The sequence below is a fragment of the Amphimedon queenslandica genome, unplaced genomic scaffold (genome assembly GCF_000090795.2).
Source record: "Amphimedon queenslandica unplaced genomic scaffold, v1.1 AMPQUscaffold_13015, whole genome shotgun sequence".
Taxonomy (NCBI): Eukaryota; Metazoa; Porifera; class Demospongiae; order Haplosclerida; family Niphatidae; genus Amphimedon; species Amphimedon queenslandica.
In genome coordinates this window covers 39916-64377 of record NW_003546749.1, presented here as the reverse complement: position 1 = coordinate 64377, position 24462 = coordinate 39916, and the positions used below count along the sequence as shown (strand labels likewise).

The following is a 24462-nucleotide window of genomic DNA, read 5'->3' as shown; positions in this document are numbered from 1 at the left end:
GTAGGATTTTCATTTCGTATTTTCGTTGGTCGTTTGGAATCCTACTTAACCTTGTTTTTTTAAATATTTTATGTTCTTGTTAACCTTGTGTTGCTCAGTTCAATGTCCTACTTAAAGTTTGTACCTATTATTGTATATGCATGTTGCATTATGCACACACGCCTAGATGTAGCTGCTTCTCTCTATGATAGACATACGACTGTTGTATGTCTCCAGCCTCTTCTAAAAGGTGGGGCTTAATTCTTTATAAGTTGATAAAATTCCATAAAATTCATTAATACCCTAAGGAATATGAATTTTCATTGGTTTGATACTACTGTATAAGAGGATTTGTTGGCGGGAGTTTTTGGCAGTTTTGTGATGGCTAGTTTATTGGCAGAATTAATATTGGCGATTTCTTAACAGTAAATTATATCCCCACCCTAAGGCGGAAATAAATTTACTTACATGTAAGTGAGGGCTACACTTGCTAATTAATGCATGGAAACTTTCAATGTTGTGAATTGTATATGTGGACACCATATTATTAGAGAAAGATTGTACCTTTTCTGGACAATTGTGTTTTTTATCACCTGGTTTAGAGACTGGCTTAAGGAAACATAGTAAAGCCATGTTAGGTAGCGTTTGACTAAAATTAATGTGGGCGTGGTCACATGTATAAAAATGAAATTACTGCTTGCTAATTTTAATTTTGTGTTTTAATATAAATCCGTCAATCCACCAATATAAAATCCCCGTCAACATTTCATCTTTTACGGTATATACTTTTTAAAATAAATTTATATCTAATGAATTGCACACATATGCAGGTAAAAATGCAGTGACTACTGTAGTTAGACCAGTTACCAGTGGTACAGTCAATCAATTACCGACTGCTAACACAAAAGTATCAGCTTCAGGTATTCTTAGTCTAAATTTGATTGCTAATAATATTTATTATTAGCTGGAGAGCTCTTTTTTAATGCAGCACATCAGTCTATGTTCGATGAAATCAGAGGAAGTTTTATTATTCTTATTGATGAGCTAGTTCCATTGATATCTCAATCAAAAGCATCCATTGATGAAATGAAGTCACTTCTTCAACGGTTTTACCCAGAATTGAGTGCTGAGCTGTCTGATGCTGATAGTTTTGAAGCAATTATCAATATTGCAATCAAAAAATGCCGAGTGAACAATATCTCAGTGATAAAAACAATTGTGAAACGTTTCAAAATCAGTCGAGCAAAGCGTTTGATATCAGAATATGAAAAAGAAGTGAAGACAGTTTGTAGATCATTGAAGGATTTCCTTAGTCAGAATCAACCTGAATGCTTCAACAATTCTGAAACAATTCAGCTTACTCTGGGATGGGAACCAGAGGAGCATTCACTTAATGACATACGTAATCTCTTAGAGGAAGCATTTAAAGAATTAAACAGAAGGATTACCATACAAACCATTCATCGTGGGAACTCCATCATTATCATCTGTTATGCCCCACATCATTTACTAGCTGCTCTTCTCTTGGAAGCACAAGACAACCTAACTGTCTTGATCAAGGAATTCAGTTTAATTAGATTAACCATTGGCCACTACACTGTCTATAATAAAAGGAACAGATACAAAGTATATTATACTGTAACTGTATGAGACCTTGTCAAATATTATGTACTGATTATAGGTAATGAATAACGAGTGTCTTGCAGAGGAGATTAAACTAGCTGATGGAGAGGAACAAGAACTGAGGACTTCACTTGATTACAAAGAAGGTGTGTGAATTGATCTATTACTCAATACTGATGTTACGTATGCTAATGTATAGTATCAATATCTGAACAAGATAAACAAGTGAATACCTTCAGAAAACGACATGGTACAGTACAGTACAAGATGATTTATTGGTGAAGAATAAATATTGGCAATTGGTAGTTCTAAAAAGAAATCGCCAATATAAAATCTGCCATTCTGAGCATGCTCAAGGGCATGTCGTACAAAATCATCAATATAAAATTTGCCATTTAATTTTCTAGATGCAAATTTGCCAAATATTACTCTCATCAATAAATAATATCTTGTATGGTATCAATGAAGATATTCTGTTAATGAATTTTTACTTTTTAGAGTATACTGAAAGGACATTACCAGGTATAGTACTAACTTAAAGCATGTATTAAAGTAACGTGCAGTTGGTGATCATTTTGAACAATCAGTACAATTATCTTATAAATTAAAATTTTCATTGTTTCATTACTGTAGAGTCTAAACTGAAAGTGAAGCTACTGACTAGAGGGAAGTTGATAAATAAAATATTCACATCAAAAAAATTGGAGACTCAGAATTTCCGAAGCTCTCTCCTAATGAAAGCAGGTACTGACTCTATTGGTATAATCTGTCTATACTACCTCATCACAGGAAGAAAAGAGGCGTTAGTGGAGTATAAGAAAGAGATTGAGTTGCTACAAGAAAATATATCAATGACTAGTATACAACTGCTGATGATTCAAAAGGCAAATATTGACAGTATGTGTTACATTAGTAATTAAATCACTACCTGCACTACCTGATTGATATATTGTATAGAGAAGGATCAGTGTACACAATCACTGAATACACCAACAGCAGAATCTATTTATACAGCACGTATTGACTATCATGGAATATGGAGTGGTCATCTTTCATTCAGTGAGGGAGAGCAGCTGAAGATATTTGAAAAGCCTGATAGATTTAAGTGGAAAGGAAGATCCTTGGTGTCTGGTGATGAGGGAGACATTCCTAGTAGTTTTGTTTACTCAATGTTGGAGTCACTTCAATTGTTAGAGTTTTTACTGTCAGTGGAAGAAGTGTCCCTTCCTATTCTACAGAAGATAAGAAATGATTCATCTAGTAATGATGAGAAAGCCTCTCTTTTCCTGGAGACTATTAATGATGATCCTATCATGATATCTGCACTAAGAGAAGACAAGGAACAACATGAATTAGAAGGTAATTTTGTGCGTTTGAATTATTCCATGCTATGTGTGTTTGTGTGTCAATGCATAATGATTGATGGTCAATGTAATAAAATCTTGTTACCATTGTAAATAATTTTGTTTGTTACTTAATTGCTTAGCAGTAGTCTTGTTGTATAAGTTGTGTGTGTAAACATGATGTGAATATGAGTAGTATCTACATACATGCAACATTAAGTATAATCCTTTGGTTTATAATTTTACAGAAGTCCTTTCAAGACGGAGAGTGGACTGGCACAATGACAGGGTATACCTTCACTATTCATCTCCAGTTCAGTGTAGGGAAGTGATTAGTAATCTTAATATCAATTATAAGAGGATTGACCTCTACTCCTTATCTACTAATAGTACAGTGTCACTATTATCATCAACTAAACTGCAAACACTAAACCTGAGGAAACTTGAGATACACTACACTCCATTAACTAATGATTGTATCCAGTACTTGTGTATTCTCCTAACTAATAATAAAACAATGCAAGAACTAGTCATTAGGTCCCACTCCATTAGTGATAGAGGAGTAACTAATATCTGTCAAGCACTTAAACACAAATCTACACTTACCTCATTAGTTCTTTATCACAATCCGCTCATCACTTCTACTAGTGGACGGGCTCTTTCTCACCTCCTCCTCAATAACTCATCACTAGATCAATTGGATCTACGAAGGACATCATTGTCTACTGAGTCAATATTACTCATTTTTCAGCCACTTTCCAATAATAGAAGTATCACAAAACTCTGGCTAGACGAGCGACACAAAGAGGCTTGCATTAACACTTATCCTAACTATCACCTCATACAAGGCAGAGTATGCTGGGTGGACTAACCACTCTTCATGTGAACTGAAATACACTAAAAAGTGACTCTCTTTTACAGTTTTAATTTATTTTATATACAGTATTTTTAGCCTGTTATTAATTAGTGTATAGAGCATTTGCTGTCAAAAATTATTGAACACTTGGTCGTATTAAAGGACTCTATCTCAATTGTATGTGCTTTGTTTCTTCCTTTCTTTATCGCCTATCCTATGTCTAAAATTACTCTTATTGTTCTTATTAATAATAAATATCTTACATTGGCATTCTATAGAATGTTTACCATACCATACCTATATATACAGCTTAAAATATTAGTAAGAATTATTATGATTATTTTGTTAACGGTTAAGCAAACAAAACAGACAATTTTGCAGCCATGCACATTTGAGATTGTGCTACTCCAAAATGAACTAAAATGGGTTTGACATGGGCTGTTTTGTCACTGGTGCTTTCAAAAATCCAATATACAAGGAAATAGTGTATCATTCCATTTTGATACTGGTATAAATATTCTGCTACAAAAACTGAAATTCCAAAATCACACCGGGCCGTTGTGACCATGACAATGCCCCAGTGTAATTTGCAAGGTATTAATAAAAATCTTTAAAAGGTAGGATTTCAGTACAGAAATTAAAATTTTTTTCATATATATATATTATGTCAACAGTACATGATATTAAGTTATCAGTTAGTGTACTTATATATACCTTTAGCGGGTAACCGTATCAAACTCTTGACAATATTATAGTGCATATACATAACTTTTAATTAGAACTAATTATTATCATTTACAAAACTATTAGTAAATATTATTACCATAATTAATACTACTAGTTTATCGTTATTGGCATCATTTAAAACTGACATCTTATTAGGTCCATGCATGCGGTTCGGAATAATCAATTATTACTAGCCCAATAGAGACATTTTCATCACTACAGCACCTATTTTAATGACAATCTCTATTCGCCTACCCTCTGACAGTGCTGACCATTTCACTTAGAACACTTTCTCTGGTATTCATCTCCAAATCGAGTCTCCACTCTCCAGTCATCACCTAGATCTACTGACCTTGCAAGAAGAAATTAGCCACGCCCATGTACACAAAATGGCTTTGATGGCAGCAGCAACGGTACACGTAGGTGCCTTTAGGAACTGGATTACAGCTGATGGTAGCTCAGGATTCAAAGCGGAGGCTGGTAGATATCACCTTTATGTCTCATTCGCCTGCCCTTACGCTCACAGGACACTTCTGACCCGCCGAATCAAAGGACTTGAGCATGTAATCTCAATTGATGTGATGGACATTGTCAAAGGTGACGAAGGATGGAAGTTTGGGCCTAATCCAAACGTGGAGGGACCCACATCTGACTCTGTTCACGGATTCTCGTTCTTAAGAGAGGTTTACTTCAAAGTTGATCCTAATTACAGTGGTCGGTTCACAGTCCCAGTTCTTTATGATAAGGTGACTGGTACTATTGTTAATAATGAATCTGCTGAGATAATTCGTATGCTAAATACAGAGTTTAATGAGTTCTGTGCTACTCCTGAAGCTAAAGCTCTTGATCTCTATCCTACTGATCTCAGAGACACCATCAATGAACTCAATGAATGGATTGCATAGTAAGAACATATCTGAGACATTGTGTACTGTTGTCCATGCACTGTACCTATTACATGGACTCACCCTGTAAATCCATTTGCTAAAGTCACTTCTATGTACACACTCTTGCATGTTGTTTACTAGTGAAACCATTGATAAAAATTTTATTTGGGCGAAGGCCTTGTGTACATGTACACCATGTAATCTGGGTGTGGTAAGGGGCAGAGCTTGTTATTCTACAGTAATAAAATCCAAAATTTAACCCCAGGCCTTTACCTGTTATACATGATTTTCATATTATAGTGGCTCTATAATACAGGTAGCACTCTCAATTTGAGTTTCCCACAAAGCATGCTACGTGTACATTTGTAAGTGAGCTAAAACCATGCCATACTTCATGAGCTGACAAAAGTGACAAGTACCTAGCTTTTTGAGCAGCTTTTAAAATTCATAAAAATCTAATTTTGTTTGGAATCAGATCAAACTCTGTATTCAACATAAGTAAATGTACATGTATGTGTATCAGGAAATAGTATAAAAATGGAAATTACTGTCTGAGTAATTTCCTTGAAATTTGGCTGAAGAAAGTGTAGAATTTTTCACCCGATTTCGGAGTGGCTATAAAAATTGGTGAAAATCCATTATTTATTGAAATACAGTGATCCACTCAAGCTTTCGGCACAGCATAAGTACATGTGTACATGTTATGTACATTGTATCAGGAAAAAGTATAAAAATGGAGAATTCTCTGCAAGTCTTTCTTGTTAAATTTTGGAGCCACTGATGATTCTTAGGTTTTAATTTAGTTAATTTTGAGGCTGTTAGCCATTTACATGTACCATGCACAAAATTAGTTGAAAATGGTGGTTTCCATTTTGGCGAATGGCAATCAAAACACCAAATTTGCCAAAATTTTCCCTTCTCTAAAACTACTGGCTATACAAATAATACAATAATTTATTATTCACCATGAAGTCCTTTAACTACATATTAACTGTATGTATACATCATTACTACATATACCATTTCTCTACAGCGGACTTAGCTCAGCAGTCTACAGGGCAGGGTTTGCTACAGCTCAAGATGCCTATGATAAAGCAGTGAAGGAAGTATTTGAGTCACTGGATCGTATTGAGGGTATCCTATCAACACAACGTTACTTAACTGGAGCTAGTATAACTGAAGCTGATGTTAGACTCTATACCACATTAGTGAGGTTTGATCCTGTTTATGTGGGACACTTCAAAGTAAGGGGATATTATGCATTACTCAATGCTCACATTCTTCAAATTTCATAGCAACCTAATTTAATATACTGTATAGGGCATAATGTTCGCGGGAGGCAAATTTTGCAAAATCTACTAAAATTCCAATTTGCGGATTTTAATTTCACAAATCTTACCATGTGTGTCTTGCAGATACCGTATTAAATTGATATTCGCCGATATTATTTTCTCAAATTTACGTTATCTGCAAAATTTACGTCCCGCGAACATTATGCCCTATATGATACTATGCAGGCATTTTAATAAACATAATTTTAAGTTCAGTTGTATTTATTTTCTTCTAGTGTAATAAGAAGAGGATTGTTGATTATCCAAATATTTGGGGCTACTTGAGGGACTTGTATAACACTCCTGGATTTGGTAGTACAACCAATCACTACCATATAAACCATCACTATCAGGTACATGTACATGTATATACGTGGAACTGCTGTCTAGCTAGAAATTTCAGGGACTACACTGTTAAAGTGGGGCAAAAATTCATTTTATCCTTTGTTGTAAGTATATATAGACATGTTAGATTTCAGGTTTGCAATGATGAAAAACTGTACGTTTGTCCTCAAAATTTTCTGGCTATAATGTACTATTACGTGTGCCATGTACATTATGTAATAGCAATGTCTTATTAATTCTTATGCATATAAATATATATAGGAGAGTCATTTACATATTAATCCTCATGGAATTGTGTCTATTGGACCAGAGATTAATTATTCCATACCTCATGGACGTGATAAGAAGTTTTAACTGATGCTAGTAACAGTATTAGTAATAATAATCGTTTTTATTCTTGATTTGTATTTTTGATGTCAGTCATTATATTTGGATAGGTTTTGTGTGCATTTATGTGGTTTTGCCATCAGTATAATAATACAGATTTACAACTTTTACAAAACAACAAGACTTAATTGCACACAATAGTATTTTTATGTACTAAATATTATGTGCTGTGATTGGTTGCCTATTCAGAAAGATGTCTGACTGATTTCTTGATTTAAACCCATACATTTTATATAATCTAAAATTTAGGATGCTAATGGCCTAGTATGTAAAGTGATGTACTATAATAATAATAGTAAATGGTTACACCAATTTGTTGTGAAAGTAATGTAAAAAATAGATGGAATAAATGAAGCACACAACGTTAAATCATTTTACCTATAGTAACACTAATGGTTGCCATCTTCTAGCCATAGACTTTCTCTCCTTCTCAGCAACGGCCTGAGCATTCCAACCACACCCAACTGATTGAATCCATTGATCCAGACTGTTTCACACAGCATGTCATGTAACCATGCACTTTCACTTTCCAAAAGGAACAAAGATTAGTTTTGAGGCTTGATAATCTACTTGACACAGTGTGCTAAGGCTGCATGCAGCGACTTTATTGTATGTCAAATAATGCAAAGTTACAAAAAATTAAAACAAAAAATCAATTATTATAATACTGAATAAAATGTAGTCTAAAGCTAGTCTCGCATAGCTACGTGAGACTAGCCAAAAACTGTCACAAACAAAATGAGAGCACACAAGGACAGAAATCAAAATAGAATTCCAAAAATTAGGAGCTTCATTGCTTGGCCAATTTTATGCAAGCATGCTCAGGAACTTCGCTATTAACTATACAAAATAATTTTTAATAAACCAATTATAATTTCAAGTAACTTACAACACTGAGTGATTAGTTCAGCTACCCTAACAAAAGCAATGTTTCCCTTGTTCATTACAATATTTAGAAACACCTCAAGCTGATCAGGACACACATCAACTACTGAAATTATACAGTTAATAAAATGATCTGCTCTTTCTAATAATGACTGGCCAGTCTTGTCATCAAATATCTTGTCGTATTCCGTAAAATGAATTATTGTAGCTGCTTTACAAGCTCCAGCTATGTCACGAAAAATAGGCTCAGATCTTGAAAGAAGACTTTTAAGTTTGTCATGCTGCTTCTTGAGTGCATTTTGTGCACACCATCCAAGATTAGTATCATCAGTAACAACTACTGGAACTGCTGATACAGGAAGACTGGGACCTATTAAGAAGTATTAAATTAATTAAATTTCTATTTTCGTCATACTTGATGATTTAATTCTTAACGATCTGTTAATATTGATTTCCATTGGTTCCTGTACACCTTCCAATGGTACAGAATAACGCAGTATAGGTACAGTATCAGGACTGTTTTCAGCATATATTGATACTAAGCATGATGGAGGGATTGTAGTACTAATGTCACCGAAACCAAGAATTTCTTGTTCTCTGATCTATTATTATAAAAGCATCTAAAAATTAAAACACTGTATAGCTGGAAACTTTCAAGGCCACTCTGGTTTCACAATTTTGTTGAGAATCACAAAAATAAAATCTGTGAAAAATCTAAAGTAATACAGTACAAAATAACAAAATGCTTTTGATTTGCAAAAATTAAGTCCACAAAATAATTTTTGGTGGATTCTCAATAGTTTCCAGGTATAAAGTAAAATTAATGTCCAAATAATTTACTTGACAAGGTACCAAATGTGGTATAATTTGCCATCCAGTTGTAGGTCTAGCCTGCTGCTCATCAAATTTTAATTTAATATGTCTTTTTGGTGATTTGAGTTTAAAGGTAATGCTTTGATCGATTTCTGGATGAGAATACTCCTTTTTAATAAACTAAAAACAATTTAGTATTTTAAAATGAAAATTGATGAAGAAAAATTAAAGCTACCTGACGCAAGGAATTCAAATCTCTAGCAGCTGTAAATGTCATCAAATCTCTGCTCTCTTCTTGTTCGAAAAACACTTGTCCAGCATATACAGTAGCTTCAGGTACACCAGTGGAACCAGGAGTAGATGATGTCGAACAAGTAAATACAACTGTACACGAAAGTATGAAATAAATTTGTTATTAATTTCAATATTCATGCACTCACTTGTTTTAGACTGTGAGCTTAATTCTGATTCTTCAGTACAAGCCAATGGCTCTTTTAAACTATTCCCTTCCTCCTGTCTTTCACTCCTTCCTACTCCACCTGGTTCTTCTTCTTGTTTTCCTGCTCCTTCTCCTTCTCTTCTTGTAGCTTGTTTCTTCTCTTTCCCTCCCTCATCCCCTGATTCATCAGAGTCTCCATCTTCCTGTTCATTACCCTCCTCATTATTCTCTCCTTCATTTCCAACAATAGCGAGCTGGCAAAACTTGCTTCGTTCAATATATCCATATCTCTTGTATGGTGGAAACTCCCCTCCTTCAATTATAGAAAACTGGTAAGGAAGACTAGCTGTGTGAACTGGAGCAACAGCAAATTTAAGATACTTGCATAAAGAAGGATCACTGAGATCAATACAGTGTTGCATTTCTATCCTCAGTGACTTGAGGAGTGGACTGGTTGATATTGCATACACTGCACTGACTAGTCTAGTATTATCAGGAAACCTATAATGGAATTAATAATTAAAATACACATACATGTATGATTATACAGCAGAAAATTTTCATTGGGTAAATTTTTTGTTATTTCATCCAAAATATTCAATCATTATTTTAATGCTTCTAATTGTTAGACAGCAATTATAATACTTTAAAATTTTTGTCACTTGGCACATAAAGACAAAATTAACGATTGTTTTTCATAACAAAAAAATCCACTTTCATATAGTGCAAAATTTTAAAGTAAAATCATGAATTTGCCTAAAAATTTATTAAGCAGATTTAATCTTTGTGAACTTATGCCTTTTGCCATTTTGTACCATAATGATTACTTTTGATTTTTTGAGAAATTATTTTTGTAAGTTTTCAAAGAATCACATAACCTGCAAAATTTACAGCCCTCAAAAGTTTTGCGCTATATATGGTATACAGTAATTGTACATATGTACTTGAAGTGTCCTCCTACAAGAGCTAGTACTGATACTTCTACAGTCTCTGATGCTGATAGACTATCTTCTGGTACACTAATCCTCAGTCCATACTCCTCCCAGTTCATCAGTTGAGGTTTGCCTCCTTGAACTAAGAACAACTTCTTCCCTGCTATTTGGGACTCACTCAGACCTTCCAAATTATCTGTAGAAAAGTGATATACATGCACATTATAAAAGGCTATCATACACGGAGCAACATTGTTGCTTGAAACTTTGTGGTTACTTTGATCTTTGCTGCCTCAAGTTGAGCAGTGGTCAACTTGAGGCAACAAGATCAAAGTAACCACAAAGTTTCAAGCAACAATGTTGCCCTGCGTATAGCCATATTTATTAATTTTTTTACAATTTTCCTGAAATGCAAAATTTGCAAAAATTAACCCACAAAACTATTATACCAACCTTGTGATGGTACGAGATAATTAAACTGCATTTCCTTGTCAAGAGCTTTATCATAACAACAATGATGATGATGATAATAATAATAAGCATACTTGATTGTGTTGCTTGTATTTCTTTGTCTTCAGTTTCAGTTCGAGTCTCAATTTCATTTGAACCTTTTGCTATAAAATGATAAACAATAATTAATCCACAGCTTCACAAAAAGCATACCATCAGTATGAGTTTCAGAATTATTCACTGTCAATTCCGCATTAGCGAATTCACGCAAAGCTGCAGAAGAGTGAATACACTCAAATAAAATCAACTAGTATACATACTGTATGTAGCAGGTTACCTTGCAATATATCATCTCTACCCATTTCTCTCAATGGTTCCTCCAGTTCTTCTATTGTCCTCTTTTCCTCATGACACCAGCTCTCCAATACATAAGTTAATCTTGAATCAACTGGTGTCATCTCTTTGATTTCAGTTAACACTGATTCCTTCACTTCAAGACACTGTCCAATATAATACCAGTCATCTTCAACTGGCTCCAGTATCACTGATAATTTAGATATTTTATCTATACATGTAATAGTAATACTAAATAACAACAACATCATGAAGCATCACATACGATGTAACAGGAAATTTTACGAACATTAGGAGGGAATTGTCCAATTGCATAAAATTTTCTGATGCATTTACATGTACTTAGGTTGTGTAAAAATTTTAAACTCATTAAATTGGATTTTAAAAAATTTCAAAGTTGTTCAAAAAACCGAGCAAATAATTTTGTCAAAATTAGTACAGAATTTTTCGCCAAAATGTAAAAGATAATTTTCAATTTATATATAATGATACATATACACGTACTTGTGTTGTGTAAAAAGTTTACTGGTTCTGATTAAAATTGGATTTGTCACAAATTGTAAATTTGCACAAACATTGGGCCAAAGATCCGGTACTATAGTATAAAGTTTTTGACCATACATGTATTTTGTCAAAAATGAAAAAAGAGATTACCCAGCTTTTATAATTTTTTCTGATGCATATACATGTACTAATGTTGCGTAGAAATTTTAAGCTGGCTCATATTAAAATTTGATGGTTGAAGAATTTTTAAAATTGCTCCATGGGCTATTACACACATGTACAGCTTATCAGTATGAGCAATGAAGCATACATAGTGTAAAACACCTACACCCTAAAATTAGTAAATTATCAGTATTGTTCTATAATAGAGCTGGGCGATAGTGATAAAATCACTATCACAATATTTGCCTCAATTACTATCCCGATAGTGAAACTATCACGATATAATAGCTTTTATGTGTTTAGTTTATTAATTTAAAATTAAAATGATACAACACAACAATGCAATAAATGTAGCATATTGTTATGTACGTATTCTTGCTTGATGTGTTGTTTAATTAGTAAGCATAATCATTGTTTATTTACAACATGGCCTGCTTCACTGAACCCTTGTATAAAGCTCTACCAAATATCACTCTTAAATTGCTACCATTGCCATGACTATAACACTTAATGGCTAAAAATGTGGTTATAGCACAGAGCATGCCTAGACTGGCTGCTAGATCCACTATCACGATAGCTTAAACACTACTATCACATCACAATAGCTTCTATACTATCGCGATAGTGAATATATTCGAAACTATTGCCCAGCTCTATTCTATAACACAATAACAACAGTTTATCAAAACAGACATGCAGTTGATATGGAGTTGCTGAACTAACCTTTCTTGATAAAAGTACATGCATGTACATTCTCCTTTTCTTGCAATATCTCAGACGTATCTTTTAGCTGCAGTAATGCTATCAATTACAAATAGATGCTGCAGTAATTGAAAACAATTACCATTTTTCACTTTAAGTAAAGACTTTAACTTTTCATTCTCATGTAACAATGCATTCCTTTGTTCTATAATAATTAAATTATAAAATGATTAATTATTAATAAAATTAATAAGCATGTACTTTGAAATGTTTCATTTTCACTTTCAAGCGTTTTTATTTGTGGTTCACTCTGTAATTCTAAAAAAGGTATACAACTCCAATATTAAAACATGACTATATACATGTACATGTAATGCATATACACACATACCTGACTGAGGGACAGAGTAATCACACTGAACTGATACATCCTTGTTATCTTGGACTAGGTATAGCTCTAATTTTTGTTGAAGAGAATCAATCTTTGTTTGTAATTCTGCTTTCTCTAATACAGCTTTCTGTTTCATCAAACTAGAAAATTCTAGCACCTCTTTCTCAAGTTTATTAATGTAATCTTGAGTAAATACATATTCTATAATACAAAAATAGTTAAAATATCAATCAATGACTGTTAATCACACCATATAACCTAATTGTAATTCATCTGCTTTGATCTGAGTCTGCTCTAAGAGACTGGTGACTTCTTCATGTTGTTGAGTAAGTGCCGCTATTTCTTCTTCACATTTCTTTATAACCTGCTTATAAAATTGCTTCTCTGTTTCATAATATTCTTTTTCTTGATCCCATTGTTTTTTATTGCTCTCACCTTCCTCCTGGAAAGATTGATTCACTGATTCTTTCGTTCATATATATATACTCAATAAAACAATGCATGTTGTTAAAAAATGAATTACCTGATAGTTTAGCAGTAAGTATGGCATCATTTTTATCTCTAGTTTGTGAAGTCTTATCAACAGTATTGGTGGTATCGATGCCATCTCTAATGACATTAAATCTGAGATGTTGCAATGCGAAATCTTCAAATATAGCTGATGACAGTTTTGCAACATCAAGAATTATGGATTCAGTAGCATCTTCAACAACAACAATGGTAATCGTTTCACACTCGAGTGGTGAAGCATTCAAAAACTGTTCTTTCAAAAACTGGCTGAGTTGTCTTTTCCGAAACTCTTCAATTGCATTCTTATATTCCTCAATAACTGGCTTAGCCTCATCTATATTAAATGTATCAACAAAATAAACCAGCATGCTCATGTCATCAAGTGGACAACTCTCAAAAATTAATTCTAAAACATCACGGATATTTTGACACTGAGCTACTTGTGTCCTTATTGTTTCATCATATGCACTCAATACATGCTTGATATTATCAAGGGATGGAGAGTGAGGGTTGCTCATCATGATTGATCCCACATTGAAGAATGTTTGCCCCAATTTCAATCGCATCAATTTAAATGCTGAAGTCATGCTCTTAGGAAGAAAAATCTTCAACCCTTAAGTTTACAGATAAATTAATTCTTACCATTCTTATTGTCACCAATGAAATAAGCTTCCCCTATAAAACAATAACAACAGGTCAATGTTATAATAGATCAACTTACTGTATTGTTTCATAATAGTATTTCCAATTTTCACAGTGGTTGTGATTTTACATAAAATTTCAGCAAATACTTGAAGCTTTTGATGATCAATACAAACAGCTTCTTGTATTTGAATAAGTAGTGCTTTCCCTTGTTCTTTGGCTGGGAGAATCATCTCTTTTATAAGATTTGTTACACACAAAAATATAACCAACTGAGGTAATGCATCTATAAGAGACTGGTTTGAGATATGTTGAGCAAGAATTTTACAAGCAGGATGTTCTAGAAATAAATAAATCAAATGAGCAGTAGTACAACTGAGGAGTGGTCCCAATTAAATTAATGAATACATACTATATCCATAGGATTTTTTTAGAGGTGGTGCAACTCGTGGCAAATGATTTTTATTAAAATTAGCAATAATAATAATAATTGTTAAGTCAGTGAGTGGCATACATTAAATATATAATGGGTGGTACACACAAAAATTTCAATAAAGTGTTTTGGTGGTGCATGATGCATCTCTGCTTGCAACACCAGAAAATGGTCTAGCAAAACCCTGCATGATACTGCCTAATAATAGAGGATATGCATGCTAAGTATATTCATTGCAAAATAAATGTATTCATTGCATACCGTAATAACTTTCAAGAAAAAAATTAGTTCGTTGGATGTCAACTTTCCATTGGCAGCAATGGAGAAATGATAGAAAAATGCTTGGTACCAGGAAACCGCTTTGTATTTCTTGATAGCAATCTTTCAGGTGACTACTAGACCCCATTAGATCCTCAGGATGCTTTCTAAGCTTCCAAAAAAGGCCTCAAGAAGGTAGCAAGGCAAGAAAATGTGTTTTCCCCATTGAAATCTTAATGAACTTGATGTCCAACATGGCAACCAATTTACTGTGTGGGTTGGATATACGGTACTTAAAAGCTATGAATATACTTAGCACGCATATCCTCTATTATAATTAAACCAGCCATCACAAATATTTCCAGGCCCCCTATCATAATCATATCTATGCGGCTACACCTCTGAAAATGAGTTTGCTCATTTCTATTAATAAAACTCACTCTCTGCATCTATTCCATCAGCTACTGTATTCTCTCCTATATTTCTCAAAGCTATTACCAATGAAGAGATTGTACGACCATCTTTCTTCACTATATCATCAACTCTCAACCAAGCTTTAAGACACTCCTGCAGGCAACCATCAATATTTTCTTTATTATTGATTGTAATAACATTCAGTGTAACAGGAGACAGACCAAGACGAAGGCCAAGATTATAAAAACTAACTCCGGAATAACTATGTCTCTTGAGCAAATCAAGTACCTCAGCAAGGTCATAAACTAAAAATAATTTCACAGTTAATGTAGGACTAAAACAGATTAATAGATGTACTTTGCAACTGACTGTCTGTATAGACTGTACGGTCTGGTGCTATTTGGACTTTAGCCATGAGACGGTAATGGCCGGGTTCATAAACAAAAAATAATCAACCGCATTTGTGATCATGTGATCGTGATCACACTAGAGCTATAGTCCCACGTGATGAAATATGGCTAATTACATTATAGTCTACAAACACTTCTCATAGCTTAGTGTCATTGATCCATGAATAATTATAATTCAATAACAGTTCCAGTACACATTTTACTCACTTCAATCAGGGATAACGTAACTTTTTACAATTTAGTGAAAAATATTTTGAGTACAATGAGTAGAAGATGTCATGTTTTCAATGGATAGCAAGTGTCAAGCTGCCTCCAGTAAACCAGCTATAATAATGGCCACCATTCCTTAGCTTACTCATTCAAAGCTGTAATAGACAGCAAGTCAGGCAGTAACATCAGAGCTTCAGAAGAGAAGGCATCTAAACCGCAAACAGCTCAGTCTTTTTATGCTTTTCTCCTCCTTAATTCCTTTTGACCGCTCGCTTTTGACTCTCTCTCTTTATCAAAATACAGTTTGATGGTTTCTCCAACAGGTAAACAACAATTGCAAACTTGTACTTGCATTTACTGGTACTTTACTATTAGATAACTGCTGCCAAGTATAATTTTAATGTACTGCTGGCATGAGCTATACATGTAGTCTATATCTAGTATGAAGTATTTTTCAAACATTTTGATTTTAACAATTATGGTCGTAATTCAAAAATGTGAGAAATGGCTAGCTCAGAGTTTATACATAATATAAGTATAAAAGAGTATTAAAAATTTGGCAATTTTTAAAAAAATTATGGGCTATAATAGTCTGATATCAGGAACTGAGTTGATCCATTATAAATAAATGAAAAATAACAAATTTTAGTATAATTACAAATACAAATTGGCGACTAAGAAAAGAGAAGATAATAAAAGTAAGCTGCTCTTTGTTCAGTTGTTGCCATTCAGTCACAACTTCATACATAATATACATGACAAAAAATTAGTTAATCTCATACCTGTACTTAACACAATTAAGTAGCCTATTATAGAAACAAGAAAATTTCTTCTTCATACAGATCTATAGTGTCCAAACATAAACCTGGATCAGTACCATACATACAGTTATACTTCATTTCATTCTTAACCGACACAATCTTCTTTTTTCCCTATCAGCAACCAACCCTTCATCTTCAATAGGCCCTGCTACTAATCAAGTTCTCCTTCCTATTGTCTTCACTGGTGCATTGGTCAACATCATCTTGGTACCAATAACTGGATTAGAGTATTTTAAAAAATAATAGACAGGGTCAAGTGTCTTTCCTCCTAATATTAGTGGTAATGAAAGGCAATGATGATGATGATAATATTGTTTTGTTATTATTTTGACATAGCTTGACCTGTCAGCAGTTGTTAAAGCCTCCGCTTTAATGTAGTTTTCATTGACACATAAATCAGCATCAATATCAAAATCAGTGATATAAGCATCACCATCTGATATTGGATTAGCACAAATTGACAAGGAGGTCTCTTTCAATATGTTATTTAAAGCATTTTATATTATTCAACTTTGGAGTAAGGCCAGCTTTAATTACATTATCACCACAAAACCTACACTCTATGACATCTGTAAGGGGAGAAGAGAGAGAGAAAGAAGGGAAAAAGATAAAGTGGGACAGAAGAATAAAAAAGTAGAGGGAGGACAGTATTATGACAGTGGGCAATTCTGTTCCAGAATCCAGAATTTGCAAAATTGTAAAAAATTGGCAAATTACGGTATATAGTATTTGTATTTGAGCATGTACATACTGCAAATCACTGAAAATGGTTTGATATGGCATTTGACAGTTAGTCAAAATTAAGCACTCAAAAATTACATAATAGACAATTATAATTAATTTACCATTACATTGTTATTAAATACCTTGATCGATGTATGTGTGTATGGTTCATTAGGTGCTAGGTATAATGACTTATCGTCAGTTAATTCAAATAAAACAGACATCAACAGCAACATCACCAGGAAACCATGTACCCCCTCAAATACTCATCAGTAATGAATTCATTATCTATGAGGGGAAGAATGAGAGAAAAGAATATTGTATAGTGGGAACGTTTGGAGATTAAATTTGGCGAATTTGGCGTTTTGATAGCCATTCGCCAAATTAAAAATCCACCATTTTGAGCCATTATACACCACGTGGCTAGTCCACAAATTCACCAAATTAAAAATCCACCAATCACCAAAATTTAGCAAATCACCAAATTTTAGTCCCTCCAAAATTACCCGCTATACGGTACATTAGCTTTATGTACTAAAAAATGGAGGATTTTCTTAATGCTACATTTGACAAAATATCCACAAAACTGTTGTCCAATTTTGGAACAATTTTAAAAATTCATAATAAATCCAATTTTTATTGCAATGAACCTGACCTTTCTACACAACATAAGAACAAGTATATGTATCCAGAAAAATTACAAAAAGGAGAATTGTTTTCTTTTTCATTTTCGCAAAATTTGGCTAATCGCCCTGTACCATAATAAATAGTACAGGGACTTTGACCCAACTTTTTTAAAACTTAAAATTTATGTCAAAATCCAAAAGTTGATAAGGATCAGCTGAAACTTTCTGCACAACATAAGTACAAGTATGCATAAAAGTGAAGAATTTCCTCCTTTTCATTTTTGGCAAAATTTGGCCATTGGCCAAACATGCGAGTGCCTGAAGCAAGGAGAGCCCAGTGCCAAGAAAAGGTTACGACAGCATGAGGGGCCGGGCCTGTGACAAATTGCAGCTATTGCTTTCAGTTCAACAAAAAGAAAATGTGTGACAGGAGAGGGAACTGCCAGTTCTGGCACCATTTATGGAGTGTGGAGGCAAACACCCACACTTTTGCACTGTGAAAGGAGGCATGGGAAATAAAGGAGGGAACAAAGACCAAAGAGACTCATAGACTTTATATATATATATATATATAGTCACTATTTCTCTCATGTACTATCACATACATGTAGACTCAGTACAGTATTATGTATCATTAATTAATGCATAGTTAATTCTTATATGTGTGACATGTATGATGTTTGGGATTTGTGAGCTTAATTGCTGCTATAGGATGTCTGCTGGATGTTGTAGAAAACCTTTTTGTAACCCTTATCAGGGGAATCTCTCCAGCTTTGATCTAAACATCATTATTACCATGAGTGAACATAATAGTACATAAATTTATACTTTTATAATGCATACACATGCATTATGTCATTATCAGACTGTTTAAAGATTAAAGAACAAACTGTCTGACTGTTTAGAGATCAATCACAATTACCACTAGTGAACATAGAGTCCATAATTTGTAGTTTTACAATGCACACACACCATTACTTTGAACAGCATGCACTGATGATAGGTCTGGACAGTCGGGTAAACATAGTGAAGACAATAAAATGTATTTTTAACCGCTGGCTATACAGCTTTGGGTAGCTTAGCCTATAAAGGAGCAACCACTAGTACACAGGGAAGAAGCATAATTTTATTTGCCGACACTGTAGAGAAGGTATCTCCGGGGCTCGTTAAGACATTCTGTTAAAAGTTCTTTTGGGTAATAGGTATCAAAGGATTTTTTGATGTCAGTATTGACTTCAATACTATCAGTCCAAATCTCTTAGGCAATCTATATGAATAATGCCATACGAGTCCTTCAAGAAAAGAAAGTATGAGCAGAGAATTAGAAAGGTAGAGCATGGATGTTTTCACCGTTGATCTTCTCCACTTCTTGGGAATTTGGTCCTGTATCAACACTATAAACTCAGGTTTATAATGCAGCATAAATAGTTATGTGTTGATTGTCACCTAGATGGATTTAATATCTGTAATGAAGTCTTATGCTGAGTCCACCAGTGTCAATTAATGAATTAGCTAGATACACTGCTTGTTATTTTTCCTTTTATGTAAATGGAATTACAACATAGAGGTTGTTCCTCAAGGGTTTATGACTGATTTGGAAAAAACTTTCCAAGGAAAGACATTAGTGACACTGTTTATTAAGTGCCTTGCAATGTTACATTAGGAGAAATTCCAGAGACCTTATAGCGCTACCATCAATTTAATTTAATGGCGGTATTCATTTGTAATATTCAAGTCAGCAATAAAATGCTTACATGGGTCCAGCTCTAAAATAAAATTGTTTGATTTGAATGACTTTCTGTAGAGCCATCTCCGATGCTCACTTCACTCTATCCTAAATAATTCTATCAAACATATTTATTTTTTCATTTTTTCATTATTACTCTCTTAATTCTCATTTCACTATTGTGTTAGCCTCAGACAATAAAAATATTTCCAAAAACTATTCACAAGGGTGGTACAAAAATTAATTCAGAATTATGTCAGGTGATAAATCTCAATTGTTGCCTATGTCAGTACTTCTGGCAACTGCATCTCAGAAAATGGTAACATTTGACAGCAAGGCAAGATGTCCAATGGGAAAAACCTTGAACAAATAATGGACTGAACAATAAAGGTTGGACTGACAACTGAGGATAAAAAATTAAATTCAGCCTTTCAATGGTGGTAAACTTAATTAGGTAATTGATGCCGGTAATATCTGATTTGTTTTGTGTGGCTACTTTATACTGCAAAATTGGAGGGATTAAATAGACACTTTCCAAGTTTTGTATTTCTCTCTACTTTTAAAGATTTATCAGTCCCTGAGTTACAAAACATTGATGGAGTGTGAGTTTTTAAATACATGATTAAACAAATAATACGTGCCTCTTGTTTGGCCACTCATGTCGCTTATAGAAGGGCATTCTAGCCACTACTGTACGAAAACAATCAGAATGGCAGCAAAGGGAAAACAATCTTATATTCAATTTGCCGTCACACACAACACACTTAACTCTTGGCCAATTAAAGAGCTTTGAAACAGGAAAAGATGTAAATTGATTCAGCTTTACAAAGCTTGGATAACAATAAAGAATAATCATAACATGAGGCTTTAGAGTCACTATACATTATGTGCTGCCCTTTGCAGACACAGCTTGTACTCCAAAGTCAACAACCAACATAAACAAACATTTTGTACTATACATTCAAGGAAACCTTTTTCAATAGGGTATTTGTTCCTCAAGTAAAAAGAGACGTACTGTATGGTAACACAAGATTTATATCACTTGCTCAACAACTTGCTATTAATTGATCTGTACACAGTAAAACATTGTGGCCGAATGGCAGTCTATTGCAAGTTTCATGAAGATATAAGTAAGCTATCATAGCAATCATCAGTTGCAATGCATTTGTATTTTTACAAGACTAGAAAAGGCTAAAATTGTTAATCTATTATTGTTGAGAATGGCATGAAATAATAATTGGCAAAAATAGGCTTTTTAAAATGCCTCATATTGCACATTGATAAAAACAAAACAGTAAGAAACTCTTCACACTTTTGAGGATTCCTTGCATAAAATCATAGAGGCCTGCACATTGAACGAATAATAATTGGCTAAATGTACAGATGGATAAGTTGTTCCATGGCATCAGAAAGGATCATGTTATCAATTGTTTTTTACTCAATTTATTGAAGACATTCCAAGTAATCAAAACATGCATCAATCAAGTAAAATCTGCAGTTTGAAGGAGGTTGAAGAGAAAGATATTAATATAACAGAAGACAGTGAAAAATTATTGCAGCAAAATTAACCAGAGGCACTTTGCCTGTCAACAAATAGAACTGACAAGCTCAAAAGAAAAGCATCTAGATATTTCTAACAGTGACCTGTGAACCATTGTCACGTGGTACAAGTTGAAGTGGTTTTTAAAAAGGACAGAAAGTCAAAGGACATATACCATTACGATATAGTAATTTGCCATACCTTGGGAGTACAGTAAAAGGTCTTCTGTAAAATCAAAGGAATCTTAAACTAGATCAAACTTAAGTCACTGACAAGGTAAATTGCGAATACCGGTAATTGTAGGATGATGCATCACTGCATACAATGCAGTTGCAAAAGTAATAAGTCTCTAGAAAGATAGTCCTAAAATGCTTTGGACATGAATGCTGCCATTTTTCAGAAGTGTTTTAAAGGAATTGAGATATAAAACTTAGGCCTAACAGCCATAGGCGTAGGCAGGGTCGGGCATATAGGGGCAATGCCCGACCTGACTCTGTGAGCTGACCTGTGGGCAAGGGCAGAAGCTTGGGCAAGGTGGTTGGGCAAGACAAGACTGAGTGTGTCACTGTGTGTAAGACTGTCAGACTATCATTACACAGGTGTAATTGGACACTGGAACTATACTGTCAGTCTGTGAGTGTCACTTAGCCTGAGGAGTGAGGAAGAAACTGAGAGAGCCAGAGCTCTAGCAGCAGCCATTTTATTTAAGTTATGAATTATGATATCAAGTTAAATATTAGTGACGCCCAAGTTAATTATTGAAATGGCTGGCAAACGTCAATCTTCCATACTGTTTGCACCTATATCATTTACATATAGAAAGAGATTTGTCTTCCAAGCTCTGAGACTGCTTAAACAAGGTAGTCATCAAGTGTGCTGTCTCTCACAAGAACTCCAGTGATCATTTTCCACATCCTCAGAGTCGATTTTCCCCCTTATTTTTTGTTAACTAGCTTTTTCAAAGCCACCATATCACGAAAAATTTCTTCTACCTGATTACGATAAAACAATAATAATTGCATGCATGATGCATGTTAGATAGTGAGAAATCTCCATATTTCGGGCGGAAAAAAGGGTGTGGCCAAAATTTTGGCACGCTTCACGCGCCCACCATTTTCTCCTTGCTCGACCTTCTTTCCTAGTCTGCCTACGCCCATGCTAACAGCACTAAATTCCATTAATGATTCATTTATTAAAGTGCATTAGCTTATGGTATCCAACTTTATTAAGAGATTGTGTTATCAAAAATACATGAAGAACTGAGTTTCATTACTGTACTGTTGAGGGTTTCTTGCATAGATACATACATACAGGGCTACTATTATTAGCTAGCTAAATGGATAGATGGACAGATGAATAAATGATTGCCAATTTTAATTACTTCAAAAATTGCCTTTTAAAAATCAATTTTACTAAACTTCTTGTTTTTTTAAGGTCATTTGCCAGAAAATTTTATTTGCCTTGAAATTCCTTTATCTTCAAAGTAGAATGTCTTAGTGCAATAGGCAAATCTAAAACACTTATAAAAAACAGCTCAGCAACAGCTTATACTTCCAATTTATGGATTGAATATATTGAAGCACTTAAGATGCCAAAAGTTGTCAACAAAACACCACCTAAAGTTTAGATTGCCGCAGAACAACTAATTCAGAAAACAGCAAACATTGTCATAAAGCTAAATTTATGAATTGGCTATTTGAAATGGCTTATGTTGCAGATCTACAGAGACAAAACAGTGAGGAACAAGACAATAAAAAACACCTAACATTTTAAAGGGTTTTTTACTTAGATACATACAAGACTGCTTGCATGGAAGGAACATAACTGAATGAATGGACAGATGGACAGATGACCCCAGACAGGACAGCGAAGGAGCTCGTTGCTTATGGCCAAACAATAATCCACCTAGCTCAAAGACATGAAGGGAGGGGCTGGTAGTCTTATGACTGACTATTTAGACAACAGAGAGCTGCAGGCTCGCAACTGCCCTAGTACGAGCTCTCCCCCTCCCTCCTTGCCTCCACAGTGTTCTCTGGTGGCAATGCCAAAGTGTCATGCCAACTTTGTAATGGGGTAGACCATGTCCTGAGCTCCTGCGCTCTCCAGGCTGGTCTGGCTAGAGCAGGGAGCTCTACTCAACCTGCAGATAGCCTTGCAAAAAAGGCCAGAACTCAAGAAGCCTGCAGGCATTTTAACAAAGGAGAATGCAGGCTATCCCAGGAGGCATGCAAATTCTCTCACTCTTGCCTGGCTTGCGGAGCATCACAGCCTGTGGGAAGTTCAGAATGGGTCCTCCAATAGCTTAGAGTGGACTCTGATCAGTACTATGTTGAAATCCAAGTTGTTTTGTGGCATCATAAACAATCTTGTTAAAATCAATTGTTGTTTACAACATTTATGGAAGACATTATAAAGTAATCAAAAGATGCAAATAGAAACATCAGTCAACCTCCATGTAAAATCAGCAGTTTGAAGGGGGTTGAAGATGAAGATATTAAAGTAACAGAAGACAGTGAGCATACACAAATATTGAGTCACATTGGAATAGAACTAAAGTCAAGTTAAAATGGATGAGAGGATGTCACTCCTACCAGATACATAGCTATTTGGACTAATTTGTGGCGAGAGAAGTTTGGAAAAACCGAAAGAAAAACATGGGACAATATAATGCTTCACATCTCAAACAGTATCCAGTATGACTTAATGATTTCACAGAACACTGATGCATGAAATATTGAATTATTAGGAGTTAGATAATGGAATTTCTTGTAAGTATTGTAACACACATGTACACGCAAAGATTGAATTGATTTCCTATAGATTTTAATGGTTATTGTTAGCATGATTTAAATTTATTCAATTATTATAAATGCTGAGATGTCACTAACGTAATGATAGTCTGCCTTACCAAAGGTAATGTTGAGCAAAATGCAGATGTGGTCACACCACAAAAAATTATGACTTAGAACACCTAGGTCAGGACTTGAACTGAGCCTTCCACATTGAGAGCAACAGGCTTAAAAACTATTTAATTCTGATT

General features: G+C 34.2%; 3 protein-coding genes and 1 long non-coding RNA gene across 6 annotated transcripts; 3 read left to right on the top strand and 1 right to left on the bottom strand.

Moving 5' to 3' along the window:
• Nucleotides 1–39: 39 nt before the first annotated feature.
• LOC109585750 (uncharacterized) lies at nucleotides 40–4097 on the top strand. Its single transcript, XM_020001877.1, has 9 exons — nucleotides 40–899; nucleotides 944–1605; nucleotides 1661–1748; nucleotides 1802–1852; nucleotides 2101–2124; nucleotides 2236–2346; nucleotides 2392–2499; nucleotides 2560–2961; nucleotides 3194–4097. Exons 2-9 carry the CDS (start codon nucleotides 979–981, stop codon nucleotides 3814–3816), a joined length of 2034 nt encoding a protein of 677 aa, XP_019857436.1. The 5' UTR covers nucleotides 40–899; nucleotides 944–978; the 3' UTR covers nucleotides 3817–4097.
• Nucleotides 4098–4892: 795 nt separating this feature from the next.
• On the top strand, nucleotides 4893–7617 carry LOC100635203 (glutathionyl-hydroquinone reductase YqjG-like). The gene is made up of 4 exons (XM_003389636.3): nucleotides 4893–5431; nucleotides 6448–6658; nucleotides 6982–7098; nucleotides 7352–7617. The coding sequence occupies exons 1-4, from the start codon at nucleotides 4917–4919 to the stop codon at nucleotides 7442–7444; spliced, it is 936 nt and encodes a 311-aa protein (XP_003389684.1). The 5' UTR covers nucleotides 4893–4916; the 3' UTR covers nucleotides 7445–7617.
• A 463-nt stretch (nucleotides 7618–8080) lies between these two features.
• On the bottom strand, nucleotides 8081–15810 carry LOC109585748 (uncharacterized). 3 transcript variants are annotated; one of them, XM_020001873.1, is made up of 21 exons: nucleotides 15724–15810; nucleotides 15393–15671; nucleotides 14341–14601; nucleotides 14262–14294; nucleotides 13633–14209; nucleotides 13368–13574; nucleotides 13110–13310; nucleotides 12980–13036; nucleotides 12861–12923; nucleotides 12740–12817; nucleotides 11334–11561; nucleotides 11210–11269; nucleotides 11092–11160; nucleotides 11000–11044; nucleotides 10559–10742; nucleotides 9616–10115; nucleotides 9411–9559; nucleotides 9203–9355; nucleotides 8778–8964; nucleotides 8367–8732; nucleotides 8081–8317 (listed from the first exon to the last, which is right to left on the bottom strand). In XM_020001873.1, the coding sequence occupies exons 4-21, from the start codon at nucleotides 14262–14264 to the stop codon at nucleotides 8268–8270; spliced, it is 3177 nt and encodes a 1058-aa protein (XP_019857432.1). In that variant the 5' UTR covers nucleotides 14265–14294; nucleotides 14341–14601; nucleotides 15393–15671; nucleotides 15724–15810; the 3' UTR covers nucleotides 8081–8267. The 3 variants fall into 3 exon arrangements, with proteins under 3 accessions (XP_019857432.1, XP_019857433.1, XP_019857434.1); XM_020001874.1 differs by lacking the exons at nucleotides 14262–14294; nucleotides 14341–14601; nucleotides 15393–15671; nucleotides 15724–15810 and having other exon boundaries at nucleotides 13633–14231; XM_020001875.1 differs by lacking the exons at nucleotides 13633–14209; nucleotides 14262–14294; nucleotides 14341–14601; nucleotides 15393–15671; nucleotides 15724–15810 and having other exon boundaries at nucleotides 13360–13450.
• A 119-nt stretch (nucleotides 15811–15929) lies between these two features.
• LOC109585749 (uncharacterized) lies at nucleotides 15930–16482 on the top strand. The gene is made up of 2 exons (XR_002186635.1): nucleotides 15930–16309; nucleotides 16362–16482. It is a non-coding gene; the product is annotated as an uncharacterized LOC109585749 (long non-coding RNA).
• Nucleotides 16483–24462: the final 7980 nt, after the last annotated feature.

Excerpts from the sequence above, each read along its gene's own strand:
- LOC109585750 (XM_020001877.1), top strand. The coding sequence starts at position 979 with ATGTTCGATGAAATCAGAGGAAGTTTTATTATTCTTATTGATGAGCTA. Across the intron at positions 1,606-1,660 it reads ATAAAAGGAACAGATACAAA|GTAATGAATAACGAGTGTCT; the intron begins GTATATTATACT and ends TACTGATTATAG. Across the intron at positions 2,500-2,559 it reads TCAAAAGGCAAATATTGACA|AGAAGGATCAGTGTACACAA; the intron begins GTATGTGTTACA and ends TATATTGTATAG.
- LOC100635203 (XM_003389636.3), top strand. The coding sequence starts at position 4,917 with ATGGCTTTGATGGCAGCAGCAACGGTACACGTAGGTGCCTTTAGGAAC. Across the intron at positions 6,659-6,981 it reads TTTATGTGGGACACTTCAAA|TGTAATAAGAAGAGGATTGT; the intron begins GTAAGGGGATAT and ends ATTTTCTTCTAG. Across the intron at positions 7,099-7,351 it reads ATATAAACCATCACTATCAG|GAGAGTCATTTACATATTAA; the intron begins GTACATGTACAT and ends AAATATATATAG.
- LOC109585748 (XM_020001873.1), bottom strand. Across the intron at positions 13,037-13,109 it reads TTACTCTGTCCCTCAGTCAG|AATTACAGAGTGAACCACAA; the intron begins GTATGTGTGTAT and ends TACCTTTTTTAG. Across the intron at positions 11,161-11,209 it reads TTCTGAAACTCATACTGATG|CAAAAGGTTCAAATGAAATT; the intron begins GTATGCTTTTTG and ends ATCATTTTATAG.